Source organism: Xiphophorus hellerii, chromosome 12, assembly GCF_003331165.1.
Source record: "Xiphophorus hellerii strain 12219 chromosome 12, Xiphophorus_hellerii-4.1, whole genome shotgun sequence".
Lineage (NCBI taxonomy): Eukaryota > Metazoa > Chordata > Actinopteri > Cyprinodontiformes > Poeciliidae > Xiphophorus > Xiphophorus hellerii.
Genome location: NC_045683.1, coordinates 25,802,554 through 25,830,125, shown reverse-complemented (window position 1 = coordinate 25,830,125; position 27,572 = coordinate 25,802,554). Strand labels below are relative to the sequence as shown.

At 38.8% G+C, this 27,572-nt stretch overlaps 1 protein-coding gene across 1 annotated transcript in view; it reads right to left on the bottom strand.

Moving 5' to 3' along the window:
• The window catches only part of dock5 (dedicator of cytokinesis 5), a 69,389-nt gene that overhangs the window by 27,851 nt on the left and 13,966 nt on the right, over nucleotides 1–27,572 (bottom strand). Inside the window, exons 2-26 of the mRNA XM_032578344.1 lie at nucleotides 27,176–27,259; nucleotides 26,981–27,021; nucleotides 26,839–26,894; nucleotides 26,446–26,542; nucleotides 26,127–26,275; nucleotides 24,945–25,080; nucleotides 24,686–24,843; nucleotides 22,007–22,088; nucleotides 19,597–19,726; nucleotides 17,838–17,910; nucleotides 12,369–12,511; nucleotides 12,071–12,196; nucleotides 11,806–11,930; nucleotides 9,836–9,934; nucleotides 8,207–8,279; nucleotides 7,973–8,076; nucleotides 7,553–7,733; nucleotides 4,475–4,572; nucleotides 4,299–4,388; nucleotides 2,008–2,108; nucleotides 1,774–1,908; nucleotides 1,566–1,677; nucleotides 1,246–1,316; nucleotides 914–1,020; nucleotides 629–765 (exon numbers count right to left, since the gene is read on the bottom strand). Coding sequence (XP_032434235.1) covers nucleotides 629–765; nucleotides 914–1,020; nucleotides 1,246–1,316; nucleotides 1,566–1,677; nucleotides 1,774–1,908; nucleotides 2,008–2,108; nucleotides 4,299–4,388; nucleotides 4,475–4,572; nucleotides 7,553–7,733; nucleotides 7,973–8,076; nucleotides 8,207–8,279; nucleotides 9,836–9,934; nucleotides 11,806–11,930; nucleotides 12,071–12,196; nucleotides 12,369–12,511; nucleotides 17,838–17,910; nucleotides 19,597–19,726; nucleotides 22,007–22,088; nucleotides 24,686–24,843; nucleotides 24,945–25,080; nucleotides 26,127–26,275; nucleotides 26,446–26,542; nucleotides 26,839–26,894; nucleotides 26,981–27,021; nucleotides 27,176–27,259 — 2,708 coding nt within the window. The remainder of the gene's footprint in view (nucleotides 1–628; nucleotides 766–913; nucleotides 1,021–1,245; nucleotides 1,317–1,565; nucleotides 1,678–1,773; nucleotides 1,909–2,007; nucleotides 2,109–4,298; nucleotides 4,389–4,474; nucleotides 4,573–7,552; nucleotides 7,734–7,972; nucleotides 8,077–8,206; nucleotides 8,280–9,835; nucleotides 9,935–11,805; nucleotides 11,931–12,070; nucleotides 12,197–12,368; nucleotides 12,512–17,837; nucleotides 17,911–19,596; nucleotides 19,727–22,006; nucleotides 22,089–24,685; nucleotides 24,844–24,944; nucleotides 25,081–26,126; nucleotides 26,276–26,445; nucleotides 26,543–26,838; nucleotides 26,895–26,980; nucleotides 27,022–27,175; nucleotides 27,260–27,572) is intronic.

The following is a 27,572-nucleotide window of genomic DNA, read 5'->3' as shown; positions in this document are numbered from 1 at the left end:
TAAAGCACTTTAAACTGTCCTGTTGCTGAAATGTGCTACGCAAATAAATTTGACTGAATGTTGATGAAAACCTTGATCTTAGTTTCAACCGACTAACAACACACAGTTCCAGTCGAAGTCAAGAATTTTGCATATTTACGTCTTCGACGGAACAACTGATAAGTTTTGTAGGGTTTGGCATCCTGGTGAAATAACCGCAGTGATATATAGACAGTGTCTAAAGATTGTTATAGAGCTCATGATGCTGCAGGTCATCCTACTCACCATGGTTGGTGAGGAGACAAGCAACAAGAAGCTAATGGAAAAGGCCTTGTCCCTTTCTGCTCTGCTGTGAAAGAGGGCTGAACGACAGACCCGCTCACAAATGTGGCTAGCAGTAGCAATCCCACTGTTGCCAACTTTGCCATTATGATTAGTGACGTTTCAGAAAAAAAATATGCAGAATCAGTTGAAAACAGCAGGTCAGACTTTTTAAAAATCAGCAATTGACCAGAAAACTGCAATGTTCTTTTCAATTATCCACACCAGGGGAACTAAAAAAAAAAAAAAAGTAGCTTCTCTGCAATTCATACACTTAAAGCGTCTTCCACAATTTATGCCTCTGTACGTGGTTTTTTAAACTCCTTACCACATCTTTGCGGTCCAAGGTGTCCAGCACGGTGCTGAGCAGCTGGATGCAGGCCTCATAGTCGGGTTTACTCGAGTGGTCATCCAGCTGCCCGCTTAGCTGGTCGTTCACAAGCGGCAGTAGTACATCGCGACAATCTGGAGCCAAAAACAAAAGACAACAACGGCATTTTTAAAATCAAACCATAAACTTATACTTGAGCTCTTCTTCCCCTCACCCCCTCTCTCATTCATTCTGTTTGAAATGCCAATATGTGTTTTCGGGGTTTCAAAAAAAAAAACTTACCTGGTTGCTTGAAAAGGTCACTCTCAATGATTTTACACATGCAGCCCAGTTTCTGACGTACAAACTGCGAGTCGGGGATGCTCTCGATGAACTTTGAAAGGAGAACGCTGAAAAGAAGAAAACGGAGGCATGAGGCTGCTGTGACAATCACAATGCAAATCCATCTCACATCTTGTGATTATAGCCGCTGAGAGCTAATGAGGAGCCCACACAGGACTGATTTTACAGTGCCGAGAATTAGAGTAACACCTTTACTCTGAAGTAAGCATAATCAATTGCGCTGAGACAGGCAATTACCATTTCCTGTCGCGCAAAACCCTCTGGAGAGTTACCTGAGCTCCACGGGATCAAACACAGTCTGGATGTCATTAATGATGCTGGGGAGGTATTTCAATATTGCCCCCTGCAACAACAACAACAAAAAAAAGCATCAGACTGGAGCTTGGGGAGTTTTTTTGTTCTCTAGTAAAACAAACAGCGCTTTCCCTCGATTTACTGAAAGTGCCAACAGGGAGTTCTCTTCATATTGCTGTCAGTTGCACAACTTTTCAATAACAGCCATAATAGCACGAGGTTCTTTCAGCTGGATTACTGAATTCTTCATGCAGCAGTCAAAAACAGACAGAAAATAAGCATAAACTGCACACTTTACCTTTATCTTCACTCCCTCGTCCAGAGGTCTGTCCATAAGCGTATTGAAAGACAAGAAAAGCAATCGTATGGAGTTGGAGAAAGCGCCAGGATCTTCACTGTTCTCGGGAAATCTAAAAAAAAAACAAGAAGAAGAAAACCGACTTTTCTTTCAGAAAGCCCTCCTTCATAAAATATTTCAATGCAAAGAGAATTCATGCCCCACATACCTGAAGGAGAGGACTCTGGACTGTACAATAAACCTGAACAGATACTTGAGGGCTTTGAGGGCTGTGTAGAGCCGTTCTGTCAGGGAGGGCTCCTCGGGATGGCCCACATAGTAGTTTAGCACTATGGTTAGCTTCCTGAGAAAAAGGAAGAAGCCTGCTGTTAGGGGGAGGGTGGGGTTTCTGCTAATTTGAAGGAGTGAAGCAAAAAAGAAAACCTTGTGCAGGTGAACTCACCTGTAAGCCAAAGTGGCACTGAAGTGCTTGCTGATGTATGTTTCCAGGACGGGATTAAAATGCTGGAATTTGATGTCCCCAATAAGTGTGATTATGAATACCTGGTGATAAACAGAAAGACGGTTAAAAAAAAAAAAAAAAAATCTGTCTTTTATGTACGCCATCCTCCGCAGTCAAGGCCAACTTGTGTAAAAATGTCTGAAGGGTCTTAAACTTATCTTTAATCACGTTCACTCAATTTTACACACAAAATATACTGCAGTTCCTTCACCAGGGTTGGGGTTAATCACAAAAAGCTATATTGATGGCTCATTTTCAGTTTTCTGGGAAGATGCTAACTGTTTTTATTTAATAACAGGTCCGCAGCATCACAGATCCCCCACCATAAAAATAAAAACACTTGGCAGTCGGCCGTTTTGCACATTATTTCAGTTTTCTTGGTGAATATGTCCAAGTAGAATTATGCAAACTTTCAAGCTTTCAGATCCCAAGTAGCAACTAATAATGTAATAACAAGGAAAAATGTAATACCTGCCAATAACGTAATCTGAACCGTTTTATGCAATAAAATCAATAACAGTGACTTTGCAAAATTTGCTATATTTTTTAAGCCAATGACATAACATTTTGTTATCTTGCAAATAACTGTATAATAAATTTAGGTCACATGACGGGTTCTATATCTAGGTTTTGTTCAACAAATAATTCTTAATTTGGTTCCCAGAACTTTTAATGAGTGCTGCATATTACAAACCACTGAATAAATGAAAATATGACTGTCAAAAAATATGTGTATAAATAGTGTGCTTTCAAGGGGCACAGTCCTAGTTATCAAATATTACTATTGACTGAGGTTAATACATTTTTAAATAAATTTTTTTGGTTATTATATTATTGGCAAAATGTTATTGCCTGAAAAACATACATTTAACTAGGTTAAGTGATATTTATTAGTATTATTACATTTAAAATGACCAATGCCATTATAATGTTGGCAATATGGACTCATGTTATCGGCTGCTACATCCCAAAAACTGTTAGCATAGCAACGATTGTTTCTTTTGCTGCCCAAACTGTTTTACCACTGCTGGTTCCATGAGAAGGTCAATAAAATCAGCATTCACCACCATTAACAGCGTGTGGCTATGTTTCAGACGTTTGTTTTGAAGTAAGAAAGTAAGCAGGTGTTTAGTCGCTTAGTTGTTTAGTTGGCTAATGCTACTTGGGCTAGCTGAAAACACTTTGTTACAGAAGCAACAATGTAGCCTCCACAACTTTTACATTTTTTGTGTGGCTCCATTTTGAGAAAAATAATAAACAATGAGAAAGTGACAGGCAAGATAAAAGTGATTTGTAAGAATTGTGAGAATACCGGAACTGGCTAACTGTTAGCCGCTACTGATGCTAAAGTTAGCATCTGCTTCGAAGCCTCAAATCAAGCACTAAACTAAATGTGTGTTTCACAAGATTTTCTATCAAACGCATTCTTAGAGGGGCATTTATCAGCTCTAAGAGTCTAAAAGACCAAACACGAACTGGATAATTCTCTTCAAAAACAAATACATTTTAGTGTTAGTAAGATTGGCGCAGGTGATTTTGTTAAAATTTTAACAAAATAAATTTTAATAAATGTGTGCACTTTAAAGCTTGTGTTTTCAACCATTTCTAGTTTAAAATTATGTCACATTTATATAAAAATTTCTTCTTTTAAAGCGTAGGGGTGCCAATAAGTCTGGAGGTTAACTTTAGGTCTACTGTTCACTCCTCTTCTGATATGAAAGAGGGGAACTAATTCAAAGAGGGTCTTACTTCTGTTTTACATTAAGGGTAACGGTTTGCTAGAGAAGTGGCGGGTAATGTGATGAAGCAAAACGCGCTCTCTGCTTTTCTTTGAATTGCCAAATTTGCAGCTGCAGCCAAAAGGCAGCCTTCACCACGAGAGAGGGGAGGACATGATATCATTTAAATATGGAGCTGACAACAACCATTTTCTGGCTTTTTCTTCTTGAAGGCATTCAGCTGTTTACATGAAAAATGCAGGAAAATTACCATGCAAGATTTAGGGTGGAAAAAAGGCTGAAAGAGAAGTTCAAATCCACATCGCTTTGTAGAAACAAGACAGCTGCTTTCTGAGGTCATAGGAAGAATCTGTTTTTGATGCCTTACACTTCAGCCTTAAATCTTTGTAAGGGGAGGAAGGAAAACATCTCAGAGCAAATCTGCATACTTCATCTAACAGCTAGAACTTTTTCCTCCTCCTGACTTATCCTGCATCTTCAATAAGGACTAACCAGGGCATCAAACACCAAAGTGTCATAGGTGTCTTTTTCTGAAGTCTCCATCATGATGTTGAACAGAGCATCAAGAGTGTCCTGGAGAAACTGTGGACAAAACAGGAACATGTTACACAAATGCCAGTCAACAGGGCAGGAAAGAGTTTTTATTTTAAGCACATTCAAGAAATTACTTTAACAATCTCCCCTCCTTCCACTTCCATGAGCCTTTGCAAGATTTGGACCAGATCCTGGGAATTAGACCTCCAGTTCAACAGACCCAGCAGATCCACTACAGAAAAAAATAAAATAAATCAAAACACATCAACAGTCAAGTAGAGGCATTGAATGGATCTTGAAATAGTTGGGTTTTTATAATACAGCAGCATAATTTCTAACTAAATTAATATAAAACAAAACAAGAGGTTTGCTGCAAGTTCTAAGGTTTTATGAACTAATGTGAACTAAATATGAAATGTGTTCAAGTTAAGTTTCTATTGATTGTAGTTGGAATGACGTTCTAAGAAAAGTTTTGGGGTAGGAATAATAAAAAAAGTCACTTTGTTTAAATAGCAAATGACTTAGGATATATATGAATTATGCTCATTGTATAATTCAATGAGCATAATTGAATTATGCTCATAATTGTAAGGATTCAAAGTTGGGCTAGCTGTTGCTTGTAACCAAAAGCACATGCCCATAAACTAATACCAAATAGACGCACAGTACAGTATAACTAATTAAATGTTTGTTGTTGCTCATTTTGCATGATTTACAGCATCAATATTACCCTTTTTCAAAGTCACGTTTTCCTTCCACTCAACCTTCCATTATTATGCCTCTTTACTGGCTTACCTACCCTAATTATGAAAAGAGACGATGACTGCTGAACAAGTGTTACGACTGCAGTCTTTCATGATTACACAGGTTTTAACATTTCTGTATTAATAATCACTATTATTGATCTTATATTATATTGTTGTTGTTTTTTGGGGGGGGAAATGTGTGTTTTCATTGTCCGTAAGCTAATATAAGCAAACTTAACAGAAATAATCACCAGAAAAATGTCACATAGTTTCATTTACTGAATTTGACTATAAAAATGATCTAATTTACTGAGATGCACCTGCAGAAATGTTACCTCCTCCTCATTTTCACAAATGACCTTGTTAGATCTGGAAGCGTTGGAACCTTCTGCCTCCACGTTTCTCTTTTCTTCATTTAACAAAGGAGCTGCAGTTACAAAGCTTTGGTTTTCGTGGATGTTGTTTGAATTACTAAATCGCAAAAAACACACCATTTTCATTTTTCATTCATCTGTGCTGAGATTTTATATAAATCACTACAAACGAACCTCTTGATAAGTTTCCTCACTGATAAATGCAGTTCTGATGTGTCAACTTCTGCTGCTGCACCTTGTGAAGTTCAGAATATACAGTTTTCCTGTAATAATTATTTTACTAAGGAATCCTGCTTTATTGTGATAATTGAAGTAAAAGTTTGGTTGGATATAATATTCAATAATTTATCCAATTCTAAATTTTTTATTCAGATTTTTTGGGGGTATTTTTTTTGCTCCTTCAGCCACCTGGCACTAATTTATAAATTATTCAGGCACAAAGTTTTTAATCGACTAAAGTATGATGCTTTTCTCACACCTTCTGTCAGGATTTTTGGAGGATTTTTTTTCTCCCTTAGTTAATAATTTTTTTTTTTTTAGACTTGTCACTCCTTCTGTGCTCCAGTTGTCAGCTCTGCTAATTTTTAAAGCCTATAGCTACTGCACAATATGACCTGGTATAAAAGGTCATGATAGAACTAAATCTAAAGGAAAACTTTGAGAGGTTATCATAACGAAGAACTGCGGCGGGAAAGTCTCCTTATTTACATTTTTTCCCATCTGCTCTAATAGGAAAAAAATGTAATTATTTTCATAAGTTATTTGAAAAACATGAAAAATATCTGCCATTACAGCAGCAGCAGGATTAAGCTTTCTCTCCTCCACCAGACTCAGTCACACTTCTCTGGAAACCTTCTAAGAACAGTGAGTTACCTTCTGCTAAATCTTGTAATACCTGATCTAAGTCACTTTGAGGAAAAAAAAATCCCCGGCTGTGCGTGTTCACGGTGTAAAAAGGGCAACATGCGTCTTTAGCACAGAATCGTTAGTGGCGGCTTTTCTAAGGAATGACTAAAATACAGGGGAAATGCAACAAATGTGTTTTTTAAACAAATTTCAAGACCTTTAATGGTATTTTCAGAGACCAAATGCAGGTTTTGAAAGATATGCTGAACGTTTTAGACTCTTTCCTTCAATAAATTAAATGATCTTTTATCGACTGCTTTAATTAACCGCTGTCTGTAATTGTGACAAAACATTCAAAACAGAAGAAATCTGTAGGAGGGCACACACTATTTCCCAGTATTTTTATCTTCCTGATAAACAAGCATTTTGAGCTTCAGCCATTTACGTCCAGGTCCAACTTCTCCCGTCCTCCTTCAATCCTGCGCAGCCGAAGGTCGCCTGTTACAAATTCAATTACGCTAATTCTGTTAAACGTCGGAAATTTAAATACAAACTTAATTAAACCTGCAGCTGGTAACATCGTCGCGTCAGCGTGTTATTAGCAACTCACATCGTTTTGCCGGCCACAGCTTCTCTTGCTGTCCTTCACAGAATGTCTGAAGGTCATGTGGGCTGGTTAGTGGTTACTGGTTAGTGGTTACTGGTTTTGTGAAGTAGATGAGGTTTAAAAAAAACAAGAAAAAAAAGAGTCTAAAGCACTCAAGCTTTCCACTATACTGTTGCTATGGCTTTTAGTAAAATGCCTGAGAAATTGCATTCGTGTTTTCTCTACATAGAGCACAGAGTCATGAAAAAGTGTCCCTCCTCCACCTGTTGCTGCACAAACCTGTCTAAAACAAAGGCTATGAAGATTTTTCTTTGCTTGCAAAATCAAAAAAGCTTTTTTTATGCATCTCCTACTTTGTCATAACGCCATCATTTTTCAGTGTGGACATAAAAAATTCAGGCAAAGTATTGCACAAATATAAAAAGTAAATGGAAAAATTAATAAAAGCAAACCTCAGACCTAACTAAATATTGACGCGATTAAAAGTTTAAGACCTTGCAGAAACCTTGTCCAAGTTATCCCCCCATAAATAAATGATAAAAAAAAATCTTAAGCCCACACTTATTTCTGACAGGACGGCTGTCAATTACCACCGAGCCCTTTCAACACAGGTAAAATTAGAAATAAGCCCGGCCGTACCATTCTGGGTGAGTTTAGTGGAGCAGGTGAGCGTCGCGATCTGGAAGCTGTCTTTAGTCACTGGAATAACCCCTGAATGGTGGAACGGCTTCCCGGTTTGCCTCTGAATCTGCTCCACTGCGGCCCGGGTGGCCGGCTGGCTGAGATAAACCTTTGCATCGTCTGCCTTTTTCACATCAGCCTAAAAAGAAAATAAATAAATAAATAAATTCCAGACAGAGGGGGGATGAATAATGAAGCACATTGATCGATGGAGATGTAATCTCATATTTATTGACTAAAAGAGAGGCCCGCGCATAATCCACCTGCCAACGGGCAGCTATTCATGACACCCCGTTGCATAATTAGGATAATCATGCTTATCTTTTACGCTCTGTGAATTTATGATGCGAACACTCGAGCGCCATCCTGGAATGCTACCTTGTAGACGAAAAGCTCATGCCTGCCATCTTTCAGCGTGGTCCCGTCTCCTCTCATTAGCTTGACGTACGCCATGCCAAAGGGCTTCTCTGATTTGTCCCTGGCTGAAGGATACACAGTAGCGTGAGACAGGAAGGAGCGGATTCACCTCCAGCTATGCTTAACATGGTGGCAGGATCTGCCATAGGAGAAAAAAAAAAACAAACAACAAAAAAAAACACAAGAGTAACTCACAGTCCTGGGAGGATCTGTGTCGGAACATCACCCTCAGGTGGCAGCGGCACACGTCTTCAATGGGAATTGTCACCTTGCAACATCGTGGGGAGAAAACAATAGACGAAAAGGTGTCAGATTGGTATGACGGGTACATAAAACACATGTTTTCTCTCAAGAGTTATTTGGCTGCACGCACGTATCCAAAAAAATTTAATAAAAGCAAGCGAAAGCAAACAGGATAAGGGAACATGAAGTGCAGTACCAGCTGTATTTGTTGCCACATGTCCTAAAGATTTGGGAAAATTCAATGTTTTATTGTAGTAGTATAATATCACACTGAAAAAGAAATATATATATCTACAGTATATAATATCTTTAATATTTGAGTTATTTACATGGCGGGGGAAAAAATCCTATGTCAAGGAATCACAATTTTTTTGGCGCAATCAGTTGTCTGAAAAACTCCCATCAAAAATCAAATTTAGATATATTTTTTAAATTCACACTTGAATTTATACTTTAACATGATCAGAGTTCCTGAGAAATACCAAAGAGTAATCCATTTCTTTCTGTTCCCATTGCGTATGAATATCACAACCCACTGAGGCCAATTTCTTTTGCCGCTGGCTACTTGGCTGACCCATATTTATGCTGCAACCATGGATCATAGTAAGGATGGCAAGAGAGATAAGAAAAATCTCCAAAGCTCACTAAATCCCAGGAAGGGATGGCATCTGAATTTAATTTTTTGTTGTCTCTTCATACATGTATAATAAGATTTCGTCTTGGGGTCATTATTCCAATTCAATTAAAAAATATTTTATTCATCCCAAAAGGAAAATGAAATGTTTCCACAACTCCTATCATCCGAGAATCTTCAAAGAGACACTGAGGGCAGGAAGGATGTCAGGCAGCAGTCAGTTTTCCAACAAATCTGAAAAGGCCTCTGATTGAAGACACTGCGGCTGTATGAAAAGTGACATGCCAGCAGCTCAATATCCGCCAGACGGAGACGACATTTAACATATCCTGGATGACACCATCGGTTTTTGACCAGCACTGCTAATCCACCTCGTTTGCTTTTGCCACTCCCGTTTAGATCCAGGTTTGGCTGGACAGAGGGATATTGGAGTCAAGGATATGATCCACTCGGTTTCCCAGCAAAACTCCATGTGGGTTTGATGTGAAACGAAGACGGGTTTGTGGAAAAGCTCTTCGAGTGAGGATAGGGGAGGATATGCGATTCTGGGTCTGTTTTTAGAGTGCAAAACATCAGGAACTTCTTGAAATATTAGGACATTTTTAAAAAGAAATCTAGATAACTACCAGCAGTTATGACTCAATAATGACTCAAAACATAGTTATAAATGTGAGGAAAGCAAGAGAGGATCCATCATGCTAAAGAGAAAGGATCAGATCCCTCTCTCTGTATGCTTCTGTCATGTTTTTTCTTAATATTTGATAAGACATGCTTAAATTAAGAGTTTTCCCCAAAAATGTTAAACGTGGGGATCATACGATAAAAGATTAATTTGATTTCGAGGCTTATTAAACCTCTTTACTAGGAGTGCAGATAAACCTGATCTGCATTTATTCGCAGTTACTCTGTGTGACGGGTGCAGAGCCAGTCCTGACAGGTGAGCTTACCTTCACCGTTTCATTCCAACATGGCTGCTTCACCTGGTAGTAAATGACAGACTTGTACTCCGTTATGCCGTCATAGCCGGCCCCGGGAAATATTGCTTTCTGCCGAAAATTGAAAAGAGGAGAGGAGTTTTACATGACGGGAACACTATCAGAGCTTTCTCTGGTGCTGCATTTGATATCTATCTGCTTTGACCAAAAAAAAAGAAAAAAATATATATTTATGACAGAAATATATGCACATAATAAATATTAAAAATCTGAATCATAGCAGGGACATAAACCTGTTGGGGGGAGGAATATTAGCACAGAAAAATGCATATACTAGCAGTTCATTCAGACTGAAATATTGCATTATTCATTCCCCCTTTCCATCGTCTGGTGAAACACAAACTTACCATCACTAAAGTAAATGAGGATATCTGAGGTAGGAGCCCTGAGTGATTAATTTTGGAACTATATGGTCATAAAAAGAAAATAAACGTAGCTTCTCACATAATGACGTATCCATATTAAACATAAACCAGCAGATGCACCAACTATTAGCAGATATTACAGGAACTCCTGTACAGTCATTATGATTGTAGAGAAAAAGCAAAAAAATATATTGGACACAAATTTATTCTGCAATGAAAAACACTGACACAGTGCATAGCAGAAGTATTCAACTCCTGTGAAGATGTTCTCATGTCACATCGATGAACTTCAGTGTATTTTATCGGGGTTTATGTGATAAACAGAGGTAAAGTAATGCATCATTTTGAAACGGAAGGGAAAGGAGACATGGTTTCAGTTTTTCACAAATAAAAATCTGAAAAGTGTGGCCTTTGTGCCCAGCTTCCCTGAGTTAACACATGGCAGAGCCACCATTTGCTGAAGTCACTGGACATCCAGAAACAGAAATTTTCGCCCAGCCTGCTTTGCAAAACACTTCAAAATCTCAGTCAGACTGGACGGGAGATACAATTTTCACTTATTCTCAATTCGTTTTCAAGGTTTGGACGTTGATCAGGACATGCTGAGCCTCTGTCACAGCATTTTACAGCCTCCAACGGGATTTTCCCCCTGGGATTATCTAGTATTTAGCTTCAGCTTCCATGCCTCTGCAAATACGAATGCTGTGGTTAACCACAAAGATGAGATTTTCAGGGTGAACACATTAAAACTTCTGTATGAAATATTTTATTACAAATTCTTTTTTAAAATATTTTTACATAAAACTAATATGTCATGATAGTGTAACATGAGAAAGATAAAGTGGAAAGATTGAGATCGTCTGGCTTCTCCCAGTGATGCTATTGCTAAAACGCTCCTGATCAAAAACAATCAGAGCCAGGAGGAGTGTCTTAGCGCTGTCAATAAACCTTGCGTACATGCTGCTAAATGTGCTGCCGGCAGAGAAACGACTTAACCTTTCAGGAAACCTGTTTATCTGCTGTCAGCAGAGGCCATGCTAACTAGCTTGACCAGTGGTGGCAGGCTCTGCTTTCAGGAAGAAGCCGAAGCATATCAGAGGGTGTGAGCAGCACACACACGTGCATGATTAACAGCATTAAGACCCATTTCCTGTCTCTGACTGATTGTTTCTGATCGCGCAGTGTAGTTAGAGGCTACAGATTATCTGTCTCATATTATGCTGTCACAACAAGGTGACAGTTTTAACAAATATGTAAAAAACATATTTTTTACCTACATACTGCAGCTGTAAGTTGCATACCTGGTTTTCTCACCTACATGCATTTGTCCTGTACCAGAAACTCCCTAATAGAAATGCGCAACACACTCTTCAGGCTTTGAAGTTAAGGGTTTGAAAAACTGTCCTGTATGTCCCTACTAATGGACTACTTCGGTCAACTAGAAAAACGCAAACACAGTAATTTCTTGTAACAGGAGCTGAACAAAGGCACACAGAAAAAGGCCTCACTTCAAATAAAAACGGAAGAGCACGCGCTGCGTCGACGCAGACGTTTTACCTCCATCGGATTGCCTTCATCGTCATGCACGCTGAGAATGACCTCCACGTTTTTCGGGGTCTTCTTTTTGCCTCGGTCAAACTCTCCCTGAAGCAAGGTTACGTAAATATCATTCCTAACATTTCCTGGAGAAGGAACAAAAGGAGATCATTAGGTGGACGGGCCAGGCATTCGCAGCACGCCTCAAATGAGCGCGAGACTCAAATGAGCGCGATCAGAGCGAGCGTAGAGCAATGCCCAGCAACATAAAGGCTTTAAATCCCACCTGGGAGGATGATCTCTGGGAAGCCCATTTTCCTGACGATCGCTGCGCTGCGGTCTACTAAGTGGGGGAAGTCCTTCCTGACTTGAGCGAGGTCTCCCGGGAGGAGCTTCAGGGTCACAAACAGCCCTGGCGGACGGCATGTAAGGAAATTCAATGAGGCAGACACCAAAAGGGTACGTTTCGCAGATCCCTCACACTGATTTCAACTTTACTCCAAAACAAAAGGGTTCATTTAGAATGACCCTCGAGAAAGAAAAAGAAAAAAAACACAGGGGAGTCTGTGATCGTTCCGCCTCACCCTGGCCTTTATGATTGACCTCCCGCGTGGCAATGACTTTGTTGAAGACAGCCGTGAGCGGCTCATTCTCTCCTATGACTCTGGAAGGGATGAGCGGAGACATGATGATCTGCCTCTGGCGGATGTAGGTCTCCATGGCTATCCTGGGGGAAACATTTCGGAATGAGGAAAACAACTAAATCAGCCGCCGCCGACTCCGACAGGTGACAAAGAAATGGACGGCAGAGACTCGCAGACAACGAGAGGCTCTCTCTTTCTGCTGACAAGGTGTGCCGTTACGTTTCCAAACATGCCATTTACCGCGGCTGAATGCAAGAGAGAAATGCTAAACAACTCAAAGTCGCTGAAGAGATGTGAAATTGCTTCTGACTAAAATAAACAATTTGGAAATGGCTGCATCTCATATTAAAAATAATTCAATTGTGATAATTAGCAAAGCTGCAAAATTCATTATTTAAATGCATAATCCAGCATCACACCATCCAATCTTACTCATTTAACTTTTTGTCTAATTAGCAAAGTACTTTGGTGAACTTTGAGTGAGAACCTTAGGTCAGGATTTCTAAAGTGAGGTCAATGTTTAAAAACATTACCTTCTTTGCAAAAGATAATTCTGTTGACATTTTTTCATTTGAGTTAGTTTGGATTAATCATCTGGGAAACTGAATCTAACGGCTAATCCACGGCTTCCTAAATCAATTCCAGTCATAAAAACGTCCCAGCGGTTTATGATAACGCTGTTTTATGAATTTCTTTTGTCACATTTGCAGTGTCCAGGTATTTACAATATAGAAATAGGTAACTATTTACACAAGAAATTGAGTTTGGTGTCAGTGTCACACAAAAATTGTCCCATTCTCAATACATTCTTCACTCAGGAAGATCATTGGTGCGTACCACCCCCGGTCTCCATTTCCTCAATCAATGTTCAAGAATTAGCGTTGGCATAAACGGCTTTGTTGTTTTTGAGATTAGAGTTATTAAAGGAATTTCACTTTGTTTTTTGTCACTTTTATTCCTACAGCACAAACAAAACATATATGTTAAAACGAAGAGAAAGAGATATTAATAATGACAAGTTATTAATTATGGCTCTGTTAATCTAATTTTACTACCTAAAATCATCAGATGGCATTTATGTTTATTAAAACTGCCCTGATTCCCCATAATCTGTAGTCAAACTCAAACTCTGAGCACAAACATCCAGTACCGTACCAGCTAATCTTGGTTTTCAACTTGGATTTGGCCATTTGTCTAATTAGCTATGTACTCAATGTCATTTTGATCTAGCAGCTTAGGGGTAAGTCATCGAATGGTGGATATTTGGCCTACTCCAATTATCAAAATGAAATGTTTTATGAACTGTGAAATGAAGAGGCCACACATTTGCTCGTCGTCATCACCGTCTGAACAAGATCAAAGAACCGTCCAATGATATATTCACTGCTCACTTTATCATGGTTCACTGGTTAATGTGTCTGTTGTGTCAATTAATGTGTCTCTGTTACATTTTAGATTGGGTGTAAAATAAATGAATGTAATCCAACTAATGTTAAGCAATGCTTACTGTGTTCCTGTTTATGACCCAGACAAAATTTTAAAAAAAACAACAAGCAATTATCCATACGCAGGGGAAAAGGCGAAAAACACTGTACTGAATTAACAAAATGAAAACAGGAAAGCAAAAACATGCAGGGCGGGCGTTTACATGCTAAGAGGTTTTTATGTACTGCAGGAGCTGTCAGATTCAGGTTGGATAAAATCCTGCATGTTTACAGATCTTTCCTCATTACTGTACAATCTCCCATTTTGTGTCTGTGTTTTTTTTTTACACTGTGTGCATAAATATTTAGCAAGTGAGTAGTTGAGCTCTTCATTATGTCTGGGGAAATTTTACAAGCTACACTGAATCCAATTCTCGTGGGATTGTTGTTCAGGTGACGCGTGTTTGTGCAACGAGCAAGGTGCGACGTAGAATAATCAACACCTAAAAATCTTACGGCAAGGAGAAATGGACCAAAATTTGGGATTCAACAAGCACTTTAAAAATTAAAAATAAAAAGTCTTTTTAGAAGGTCGCAGCATTCTTAAAATGACTAAGCTCTTAAGCCGTGATTATCAAAAAAAAAAGCCCAAAAACCAAAGTTTTGGTTGTAAATCCTCAACAAGGTCGTACAAATATGTTTGGAGAAGAAAAAGAACTAAGAAGAAGTCAACATAAAACTACAATGAACACCTTATCCTAAAAAGTTGTTCAGAAATGCAATCGACTTGTAGTGTCCAGAAGGAAAGGCTGGATGGACCAGACGGATGGACTCATGTTTGGACAAAGGGCACCACTAAGAGTTAGACTGCATCAAATTCCACGATTAACTAGTTGGACCATTTTAGGTTAGAAATCAAGTCTTCAAGCGCAGACTTATACAGCACGTTTTTTTAAAAAAGCAAGACGGCGCAACACTGTTTCTATGAAGGTACTCGATCAATCAGCCAGCTGGGTAAAAGCCTCAAAAAACAAAAGAACTATCCATGGAGTTTGTGAACTTCTTCAGAAGCATAAGATTTAATATATATATATATATACACGAGGGAAAAGTTCAGCTCTTAGAGCAGGACAGCTGAACAAAAATACGACTCTATGGAAGAAATCCAGTTAGTGGAGAAAAGAGAGCGGCTGCATTGGGTACTTAACATTTTTTAGATGTCTAAAGTGTTCATTAGTTAACCCTGACGAGTTCATTTGTTCGATTTTCTCTAATTAAATTAGTAAGAAGGAATTTGAGAGAAATTATGCATCCTGAAAGTTTCCAAAGAATTGTGCACTCACATATCCTCCCACTGAGAATGTTAATGGTCACATTTCCTTTGCTAAACATTTCATCTTCAAGTGTATTAACGCTTAGCACTGAAAAGGCCAACACAATATATTAATCTATTTTATAACCAAGCTTTAATATTTAATAGGACCACATCAATTCACTGATTTTTACTGAAAAATGTGGCTTCGATGCACCTAAATTCTCTTTTAATTTGTTAAGCTTGGCAATTTAAAGCAAAATTATTAGCTTAATCGAAGTAAGCATTATACAACATTTTAACTTAATAACTCTGGAAACTTGGGGTGAACTTTTTTTTTTTGACATTTCCTTACTTATGAAAATCTGCTTTACTTAAATGACATGTTTGTTTTCCCCATTTTTAGTTGCTAAAGCACATTATAACAAAGGATCCGAGATAAAATATACCAAACGGTCTTTACTTAGACCCCTTGGTCTAAGTAAAGACCGGTCCAAGCGCCGCCGCCGCTTCAGTTCGGCTGCGGAGAAAAATTACGCACATGTAATATTTAAAACAAGTACCCAAGTGTAAAACAGAGGGGCGGACTCTCCATTGGTCTGAGATGTTTGGTTCATCTCGTTGGTATCGTTTTATAGAGCCACACCTACCGTCAATATCTGGTCAAACTATGCTTTTCATTCCCTTGTAAGGTAGCTGGAACGCGCCAAATTCTCATTTTATTCATTTGTTTTTTCCTTTTTGGCTATATTTTAAAAGTTTGCTCAAAATTCGCAAGCCAATCGAATGGAATTATAGCTACTGTGTTCCCTAAATCTGCATAAATCTCACCAGTTTTCTGCATGACCAAGTGTTTTTGGTCTAGTTTCTATGGAAAATACCCTAATACACTTGAAATAAGACCAAAACTGACTTACAAGTAACTTTTCAGAAAGATAAAGGAGCATGTTTTAAGTCAATATTTCTTTAATATTGATGAAAAATTTCTAGTTCCATTGCCAGATTATTTCACTTACAAAAAAACATTTTTACCATGTTAAAAGTGAAATAATCTGCAAATGGAACAAGTACTTTTAAAAACAAATCAATATTAAGGAATTATTGACTTAAAACATGCTCTTTAATCTTGCTAAAAAAGTCTCTTGTAGGTTAGCTTCGTCTTACTACAAGTGTACAATGATAGTTGCATTAGAAACTAGACCAAAAACATTTGGTACAATTTTGTGGTTTTGCAGCGTATTGTTCTCAACCTATCCTTTGAGGTTTTTGCAGTACATCTAAATTTATACTTCGATTAAATGAGACGCAGGTGGACTCTACAGACCGATTACGTAAATACTGAAGGCAGTCAGTTGCACTGGATTTTATTTAAGGGATGCAGAGCAGAACACAATGTTTTTTCTCAGATTTTAATTTCAAAATGTATTTCTGTTGTCTTTTCAGTTTATTAATGTGTTTAAAAGAAGTTCAAAATTGTATGTGCTGAACAGATGTTGAACAATAATCCAAACTCTAAATAATAATTTTAAAAAATGCTCCTTCTACAATATGATAATGCACTACTCTGTACTGGTCACATTTGTTGTTTAATGTTACAAACTCAAAGGGGATGAATAATTTTTCCAAATCCCTGTAAATGTGAAACTGGTTTCAATTTTAAAGCTTCTCTTCTGTGAGACAAGTCATGATGAGGACACACGAAAACCAGACAGAGCTTCATGCGGTTAAAATCAGGAAGTGAGTGCGCACATGTAACATACAGGAGGTGGCATAAATACAAAACAGAGCTCAGCATTGTGGCTCGTTTGTGACATTTTCTCACAAAACCTGGCAGCACAGCAGAACCGGCGGTCGATAACGACTTCGATGGTTTTGCCGATGATTTCAGAAGCATGGAAGCGTTTCAGAACCACCCAATCAAGTAGATATCGGTGCTCCCCGTTATCCCACTTTTTAGCTTTTCTAAAATTTCATTTAGCGTGACCTTTTGGTGGAGTCATTTTCGAACCATCCAATTTGCTGTTAGGACAGCAAAATAAGTCGCCGGGTGTTAATGAAAGAGAAATTCATTTGTCACGGCAGGAGAAGACCAACAAAGGATCCGGCGGGTTTAATTCATCCTCTGCGCAAGAGATAAAATATACCAAACGGTCTTTATTTGCACGCAACCCTCCGAGGACCGCTTCAGTTCGGCGGTGGAGAAAAATTACGCACATGTAATATTTAAAAATTTACCCAAGCATTTGATAGATCCTGAGTTATATTCTGGGCTAATAAAACATGTTTGTTTATCTGTAGGTTCTCGAGGGGGGAAAGCAGCCCATTTACGACGCAGTGAAGAGAAACAAACCACGGTTCAATGCAGACAAAATTTGGTTTACATAACAAGAATCAACCAGGCTGTGTTTATGACTCTTCCATCTAAGATCTCTGTGAAAACACCATCCTGATCCCTCCTGCTGTGCATGAACCACGAAAGCCCGGTCGGCCTATGAAGAGCCTCAACACTCAGGAAGTTCTTTTTTTTTTCTTCATTCATTCTTTTAAAAACAGCATGATTGGAAAAGAAAACGATGGAAACAAAGGGAGAACACTAGTCTAACTTCTTTGTACAAGTTCCCCTCACTGAGGTGGCATCACATAAATGAAGCATGACAACATGAGGAGACTCACTGCTGAAACGGGATGAAATGCTGCTTGTCCTCATCGTCTATTTTGCCGCGGGCGACGTCTGTTATGTCCATCACTGCAACGATAAACACGTCGGAAGGATAACAGCAGTTTGGACACTTTTCAAGTAGAAACAGACACAAAAAAAACAAAAGACAACTGTATTTTCTTGCTTTAATTAGCTCAGCAGCTTAGTCCCCCCCCAAAAAACCTCTAGAAACACTTTTCTGCATTTTTACAAGAAAAACTTTTCCAACTTACAGTGGCAGCTGTATTTATTGGCATATATTGTTCAGATGTGTACAAAGCCTTAAAAATAATTTGTCTTTTATTGCACTGGTGGAAACTCAATGAAAATAGTTAGAAGTAGTCCACTTTTATTTTACCATAATAAAAAAATTTTTAACCTGTGTTAAAAAAAAATACATTTTTAAACAAAATCACCAGTGATACAACATCCATCTAATAATTAGTTTGAACTAAATGCATAACTAACTAATGCATGGTTTTCATAAGATTATAAATGTATTGTTTGTATTTCCCTGGAATATAAATATAATGAGCCTTAGCAACTAAAAATGGGGAAAACAAACATGTCATTTAAGTAAAGCAGATCTTCATATGTAAAGAAATGTCAAAAAAAATAAGAAAAGTTCACCCCAAGTTTCCAGAGTTATTAAGTTATAATGTTGTATGATGCTTACTTTGATTAAGCTAATAATTTTGCTTTAAGTTGCCAAGTTTAACAAATTAAAAGAGGATTTAGGTGCATCAAAGCCACATTTTTCAGTAAAAATCAGTGAATTGATGTGGTCCTATTAAATATTAAAGCTTGGTTATAAAATAGATTAATATATTGTGTTGGCCTTTACATTTTTCATTATGAGATTTTAATTAGTCGTTAAGAACTTTGCTCTATTAAAAAATAAAAAGCTTCCATGCACACGAATCACCTAAATTGAGAGGTAAAACTACATCATTCTTGGATTAAAGAAAAATAATTTTTTTTTTTTTTTAAATCTCTCTGGGGGCCACAAATAGCCACCAGGTTGAACTTTGGACACCTTTGATTTAGATAAGTAATTAAAGAAGAATGGCTGAAGATGCCTCTCTCTAAATGCCCCAATTTTGCGAAATGCTGCATAAGAAGACTAAGTTCTTCTTCCCTTTTAGCAAAAACAGAGGCTGTTAACAGCAGGGGGGAGTCTACTGCATCACTGGCGACTTTGCTAAGAACATGAAAGACTCATTTCTCCAAATTAAAGATGAGACTTTTCAGCATGAGATTTTGCTGCTGTAGGAGAAACAAGGTGAACGTTGGCGAGTTACTTGGCACATGCAGCTAAACAGATTGAGGAGTTCTCGATCTCCTGAGCTGATAAATTCCTCTAAATTCCTCCCGGTTCTGCTGCCAGTGTGGCTGCGTTTTAATTTTTTTGTTGTTTTGTTTTTCTTCTCCCTTTTTCCTGGCTACGACTAACACTCGGATTTTTATTCCATTTGCTTAAGAGCTGGAGGAAACCATTTCTCATTTAACTCACTAACCATGTGGCCGGAGCCTAAAAGCCAGTTTCCACCAATTCTGTCGCCAGGGCAGAGCAAAAGCATTTTCTGGGTCAGGAAACAGGTGTTCCCCTTTCTTTTTGTTTTTTTTGTCCCATCTTTCATTCCTGCATCTTAAAAGAACCACCCTCTGCAGCTGTGTGGCAACAAAAAAGGGGCTTTTATTACCGGTGATTATGAAGAAATATTAGCAGCTCACCGGCGACGCCGAACGGCCTCCGTAGGCCACCTGTTTGTTTCTTGCCCTCTTTGAGCTCCATGCTGCCCACTCTGATGATCTGACACACCAGGAAGAGCCGCTGCCTCATCAGATCGCTGCTGCTCAGGTCCTGGAAGGCAAACAAAGCTGATTGGCGGTGACATACGAGGTACATTAGATACAAAGGCAGTGACCTTCTCCTGTCATCGATAGTTTATTATGAACGATCACATGGTCAGAGTTGCAGACATGACAGTAAAGGTTACAGGACAAAAGCACGGTGTAAATGTTGGGAGAAAGCATGCTGATACAAGTATGTCTGTGTTCTAGTGTCTCAGCATTTGTTTTTATGGATGCATATAATTAAAATATATTAGAAATCAATACTTTAGTAGTTTGGTTCAAAAAGTAAAACATACACTGCATCCAGAAAGTATTCACAGCGCTTCACTTTTTCCACTTTTTAATGTTATATCCTTGCGCCAAATTGTATTAAATTAACCTCTTTCCTCAAAGTTCCACACACATTTTGACAATAGGGAAAATATTTCTTCAATATATGCGATTTCTTGTTTTTATTATTGTTAATAAATGTGTAAAAACACACCATTTAAAAAAAATGTTTTCAACATTAGCGTACTTGTACAGACTTCACACTGTTCAGTGTACAATTGTCTGGTTCAGGTTTGGCGGATGCTAACTTTAGCATCATTAGCGGCTAACAGTTAGCTAGTTGTGATGGCCAGCTAGTCCAGAAATAGTGTTTATTCACTGACAGTCACATAAGCTAACAAATCCAGAACCATTTCCTTTCTTACTTACTGTAAATGAAGACCTGAGGGAGGGAAGACATTAATTTAATTCAGTTTGGCAAAAGGCTGCAATATCACAAAATGTGGAAAAAGTAAAGCGCAGTGATTACTTTCCGGATGCAGTGCGGCTAGATCAGATTTATTACATACAGGATGACATATCTTAAGCATTTATTTCTAATTTAGACATTTACAGCTGACAGCTAATTGAAACGTGAAATTCTGTCAGAGAAAGGAGACTGGAGTCCTCAGGTTTGTCCGTTTGGTGGTGAAATCTCCACGTGTTAGCAGAAAGTGACACAGGCCAACAGCAGACACCATCTTGGAAAATAAACTTTGCCCATTCGACAGACATTCTCCACAAGAAAGGCACATCGCTGATGAGCAATGATAAAAAGCTGGCTGTTCACAAAGTATTGAATCTAACGGAAAGTTGAATGGAATAAAAAATAATGGCTGAAAATAATGGTACACATGCAAGTCTTGAGAAGATGCTCCATACAATTGTCAGGGAGAAATCCACTATGGACTGAATCTGGAATTAGGGCTTCAACAGGAACTATACACACAGATGTATCAGGAAATGAGCTGCAGCCGCTGAGTTTCTTGTGTTCATAAAAAAGACGGTTGGGAGTGTCTCAACTGGACGAAGGAGAAAAATGACAACTTTTTCTCTGCGCTTCAAAGCCCTCTTTTTAGATGAAACTGCATTTCGTTTGGAAAGCATGGTCCCAGCATCTGGAGGAAGAGTGGAGATTAATCTAAGCTGCTTGATGTCCAACGTGACGTTTTCTACAAACAGTGATGCTTTGAGAAGCCGTGTCATCTGTGGATGTTGGTCCACTGGGCTTTATGGAGTCCAACATCTCAGCAGTCGCGCACAAAGAAATTTGACAGCACTTCTTCATGCTTCCCCATGCTGACAAGCCGTAAGGAGGTGCTGGTTTCATTTTAGAGCGGGAACTAGCTCTAAAATGACTGCCACACTGAATGTGTTTCATTTTCAAGAGGAAGATGACGCCAATAAACCTCAGCAGAACCGCTGGTTGATCACCTCCATGCCACTCCGCATTGATGCTTAATTCATGCAAAAGGAACCCCAACCAAGTACTGAGTGTAAATCCTGTGGAGTAAATCAACATACTTTTCAGTAGGCAGACATTTCATCGATAATCTTTATTTTATTGTCCTCGTGCAATATTCAAATTATTTCAGAAACTAAATGTTTCTGCAAGTTGAAGTAAATACTGAAAACATTCCACTTTGTATCTGAAGAGTCTGTAAGTGTCTCACTTTTTAATTTGAAGGACACAAATAATTAACTTTCATATGCCTTTGATGGTAAGGGTTTGATTCTGCTCCAAAACTCCACTTCCTGGCAGCCCCGTTGCTTGTTTTCCCAGAACTGCCGACTCTCCGAGTACAACAAACAGCAGCAGCACAACTCATTGACCTAGCCACCCGTGAAAGTGAGTAATTTACAAAAACTGTCATTAAATTTCGAGCGACCCAGAAACAAATAGTCTTTCAGGTAAGGTTCAGACTGTTTACATCTTTAAAACCAAGGGAATACAGTCAGCAGATTGAGACTCAGTTACCGTGAATAAGGCCGGCAGGTTGTTGAGTTTTTCAATTTCCTTAGGCATTCCCGTACTGTCCCAACGCACCAGGAAGTTCTCGCTGCATGAATTCAAATAGGAATCACAGTTAGACAGCGCATTATCTGAGCCATCGGAAGAAGTGGAAAAATGGAAGCAGGCCATGCAGCAATTCTTCATAATTTCCTTCCAGTCACCTGATAAACAGAAAATATGCATCACATAAATCTTAAACTACTTGCACTGTTTGATTAGTAACCATGTCATCTCGTAGATCCCAACAGAGCTTTCCGAAAATCTTGACTCTTAAAAATGAATGAGTCGAGCTTATTGTCTTAATTGCCGCCTAATGCTCCCGCAGTCGAGCCATGTTCAGACTCTTGCTTTTATTTTTAGTTTTACGATATTAAAATTCATAAAAATCCATGCTGTTTATAATCAGTGCTGTCACTTCCCAAGAGCAGGCACGGCAGCGGCTTAGCTGCAAAACAAAGCTGCCCTCCATTTTTTTAAAAACGCACATAATATCCTGCTTGAGGTCTCAGTGGCATATCTGTGACGTGCAGGGCCACAATTACCAGAATGTGGGCCCCTGGGCTGGAGCCAGTTTTGGTGCCCAAATTACCATATTTTAATAGCTACATATGTAAAGTTAAAAACAGATTTTTGCATACTCTGTATATATAAAATAAAACATTTTTGCCTAATTTTAATCAAATTAAATGCTTCCTGTCAAATGTTTCCCAAATGCCAGAATAATGAAGATTTTTTATGCAATTCTTTAAATCAGAAGTTTATATATTGTCAACTTCCTAAAATAATGGCCTAAGTCTTTTTTTTTCTGCCAAAAGTGAATGTTTTTTTTTTTTTATTTCCCTAAATCATCTTTTGGTAATAAAAATATGGTGACTTGTTTTGTGCCAAAATCACATTACAGCGGAATTGTGGACCTACACAAATCTGGTTCATCCTTGGACAAGACTGCAGAATCCCAAAGAATGCCAAAAGTGATTTTGGAAAAAAAAAAATAAAATAAAAAAATCACCACCTCTTTCTTTCCGAAAGATGTTTTAGGCATACAAAAAAACAATCACTTTTGGCAACAAAAAATGACTTGGGTCATTATTTTAGGTGGGTTACAACAGAAGTCCAGAAAGGGCACCGACAGGAGAAAGAGAGAGAGACGTGAAGTAAATCCTGTACCAAATGGGCTCAAAGGCCACTCAAAGAGGAAGAAGCCATTACTTCAAATGCATCATAAGAAAGACTGTTTCAGTTTGCAGATGCTCTCTGGTACAAAGACCTTCATATTTTGGAGGCTTGCCCTGTGGCTTGATGGAGCTAAAACTGTTTCACCATATTGCCCATTGTTGCATTTGGAGGGCAAAAAAACAGAGCGTGAGAACCTCGCGACTATGAAGTACAGGGTCGGCAGTATCGTGTTGTATGGGGGTTTAGCTGCTTGTTCGTAAAAATTATGAAGATAGAGCATCATTTAGAAATATTAAAGAAACATCTAAAGATGTCAACCAGGAAGTCAAAGTGTGGACACAAATGGGTTCTCCAAATGGGGACTGGTCCAAATTGGCTACAATGTGGCTTAATAGCAATAAAGACAGAAAAAGAAACGGTAAAGTGCTTTTATGGTGCAGGAGCTTAGACCTGTTTGATTTATTTTTTTTTTCTAAAAGCAAAATCATAAACAGCTTTTATCAGACAATGACTTCATTCGCACACAAAAAATGACCCAAAATATTGTTGTAGAAAATGCTTTATGGTTCCTGTTGTTGCCTCCGTCGTGCGTGGAGTGGAGAGCTAGGTTTTGGGCTTGTGTTATTGTCATGTTAAGACAGACTTGTGTTGTTTATCAGCATAAAACCATTCTAAACATTGAAAGTAATTAGGGTTTGATTTCTATAAAAACGTCTAAAATAATGCATAAAATATCCATGCATTTTACAAAAAACTAAATATTTTCACCCAGATCTGGGTCCCCAGATTGCTGCGCTGGTGACCCTGGCCGCAGGGCGGTACATCACCTCTAAAAGCTGGCCGCTTTGCTTTACACCTTTGTTGTGCATTCACATCATGTAGCAGCAAAAACGGAGGCAAAACTGATTAAAAATATTCCTCTTAAAGTAATATTTTTAATCAGTCTCTAACAGAGACAGATTTTCTCTGTTAGCTGAAAAGAAAACCCATTTCACTCTGCAAATCGGAACTGCTCCCTGAATAATACATCTTTAAATTCAAGGCCCCCCCAAAAAAGAGACACTAGTGGGGTTTTTTGTGCTTTTTCCTTTTTCTCCAAGAATTTTTTGTTGCAACCTCAGAAAGTCCAAAACATGCTTTTAAGCTCCTAAACAATGCATTTCATTATATTATTCCACCCTCCACATATTTATTTAATGTACTGCTGGAGCTACAACATCAAGCACAGAGTTACAGGACAGTAATGAACAACCTTTATAGGTTTTTATTATTCATAGCTGAAAGAAATTCTTCATTTATCATGTTGTAACTTTTGCCGAGAAGTGACAGACCAGGGGAAGTGGTAACATAGTGTGGCTTTAAAATCAAAAGACCATTTTATAGTGGCTTTACAACCAATTAGAGGTAAATTATTGACTCCGGGTAACACAAATTAATATCACACAAGCGACATTTACGCCTACTGACCTGATAAATTCGGACTGGTCGGGATCGTAGAGAGACATGAGCAGCTCGGCGTCCTCCCCGATGTTGCACACAAAGTTCTTCAGGTTCATGAGGAGGCTGTAGGTGTGCACGGAGCTGAACAGCGTCTGCCGCCTCATCTCCAGGTTTTGCAGTCTTGTCTGCGTGAAAACGAGTTGGCGTGAGCGAGTGCGAGACCTTAACCGGAGCCGGCAGCCGCGGCAGGACTGAAGTGAGCGTCGAGACCAAACGGGAGTCGTGCCTTCTCTTCCTGTATCCTGTCGTCCACACTGCGGGACGCCGTCTCGTGGGCCTGAAACAGGCTGACGGTGCTGGTCCGGTCGGGATCCAGCGTGTTGCCCGCCTCGTCTCGGACCACCAGGTCCAACCCGAGAATCCTGCACGGCAGAGGGTCAGTCAGGTGTGGCTCAGGCAAACACGGTGTTGGAAACATTTATTAAAACAGCTGGTACAGATGTGCAAAAAAACAAACTCATCTTTTATTGCAGCGTCATAATCTCACCATGAAAATAAAAACCTGAGGATAATCTGACAACAGAACAAAATTAACACAAAGCGTAAACAAGTGAGAGGGACTTTAGACTATTCTGTTTGGTACGATGCTTAGAAAATCCCTCCTCTCTGTTCAGCATCAGGGTCATTATCCTGTTGGAAGACCCAGTGGCAAATACATCTTAACTTTGACTAGGCCATTGAAACATATAAATTACAGTGTTTGATGCAAATAATTTCACTGTTTTCTTCCTGGGATGCCATGTTCAAAGCTCCATCAACTCTGACCAGCTTCCACTTCACTGCATCCCCCACAGCATTATGCTGCCACTACTTTGTCCTGTTATGGGGATGTTGTTTTTTTTAGGTTAACATAGTGGCAGTTTCACACCTTCTTTTGAGATTACTTCGAAAATATTTTTGCACACATTTGCAATGAAAATGTGTGTAACGAACACACATAATTAGGCTGAGATTAAAATACTAATGGGTAGAATGTATTCAGTAATTACTAAAGGAATTAGTTGCACTGAATTTTGTTTAGGGGCATCAGAGTAAAGAAGTGTAAATAGAAATGCATGCCACACTTTTCAGATTCCTATTTGGAAAAAAAAATAACTGTGAATATTATTTTTCTTCCATTTTATTTACTACTACTGTTACTAAATTGTGTACTGATTTGTGTCTGTCTGTCACATAAAATGTCATTTCAATACGTTAAAGCCTGTGGTTATTATGATGAAACTGTAAATGTACCCAACTCAGATTTGTAAGACTTTTCAGTGCAGGATTATGTTGCTGCATAAAAAGACGCGTTTATTTTAAGATTTTTTTACACAACTTTACCAAGAGTGCCCAGCACTGTAAACTTCACAATTCTTCCAGCAGAATATATTTCTTTTAGGTCCGTTGAAAAGAGCGGAAGCCGTACCGGTTTCCATAATCAATCTTTGCTGTGACTTTCTTCTTGAGCTCCACAAGGTCATCCTTGGGCAGCGTTCCTGACACAATCTGAGATCGATACTCGATGAGGCTGTAGGCCATCTGCTGCACACTCCTGAACAGGGTTATCTTGTTTGCCTGTCAGGAAAACATGTGCACGCTTTGTTATATACACGCCGCAGTTCAGAGGAAGAAACAGCAGTGAACTTTTCTTTTTTTTCAGCAAAAAAAAATAAATTTGAAAGATGAAAATGCATGCCAGCAGTGAAAGAACTGTGTGTACTGGAAACGAAGTGATCCACACGTACCACGAAAAGCTTTTGCCATATCTGCACCCATTCCCTGAGGGTAGCCCCTATCTCTTGCACCAAGGGTAAATCTGCAGGAATAATTATTTCCTGTTTTCTATAAGCCACAAGGAAAGAAAAAAAAATAAGTAATGAGATATCAGAAAAGCAGCTCGTCGCTCACAGATCATGTCTTATAATCTGAAATGACTCGAGTGCATTTTTATTTATTTTTTACATCGAAAACAGTCGGGACGGTTGGTCTGCACGGCCAAGAGAAGCATTACTTAATTCTTACTTATGATAATTACAAGTGTAGTGCTTATGCTACGGGCAAACAGAAACGCAGCACGGCAAACTCAGAGCAAAGTGGATTATCATCAAAATGAAGTGCTTGCTGACTTGAGATCTCACCCTATTCCCTCGACTGTGGCCTCTTTTAAGTGGATGTAGGAAGCCGGGAAAATGCCCTGAGGAAACATTCAGGAAGTAATAGTAAATGTATCGGCATCACAGGATGAGCTACAGCACAATGCAGCTCTTGTGATGTCTATACCTTCTGTGCCTTCTTTCTGAGTGTGTAGCCTCTATACCAGCCTGTGAATCAGAAATTGACAAAAACAGATTGGACAAAATAGAAGTGACATGGTGTAGAGGTACAGCACAACACAGAGTCACATACACATAGGACATCGCTCTAAGATCATGTTTTTAGAGCGGTGAACAGGGAGACGTCATGGCTGCCACTCACCTTCCAGCTTCTCAAGTATGTGCACCGTGTCCCCCACCTGTAGACGCAGCTCCTGTTCGCCACGGGAGTCATAATTGTAGATTGCTAAGGGGGGAAAAAATAACTGTTTCATTACTGTGGCAAAAAAAAGAAAAAAGGAAGTGCTGCTCACAAAAAAAAAAAAAAAAGTGGTTTCAGCTGACTTTTTTTCTGGGATTAAAGAAAAATCCTCACCCTCAATCAATTACGACACAGTGAGTGAAGCAAGAAAAAAAAAGTTCTGCCTGAGTGGTCTGGAGTTTCTCACCAACAAATCAAGCCAGTTCACCCTCGTTGTTGCTCTACAGAGGATCTAAAGCTAAGATTTATTCCTCATCTGGCTGCCCGAGTTTTAGAGCAGCAAGCAAGCTTGAGTGAC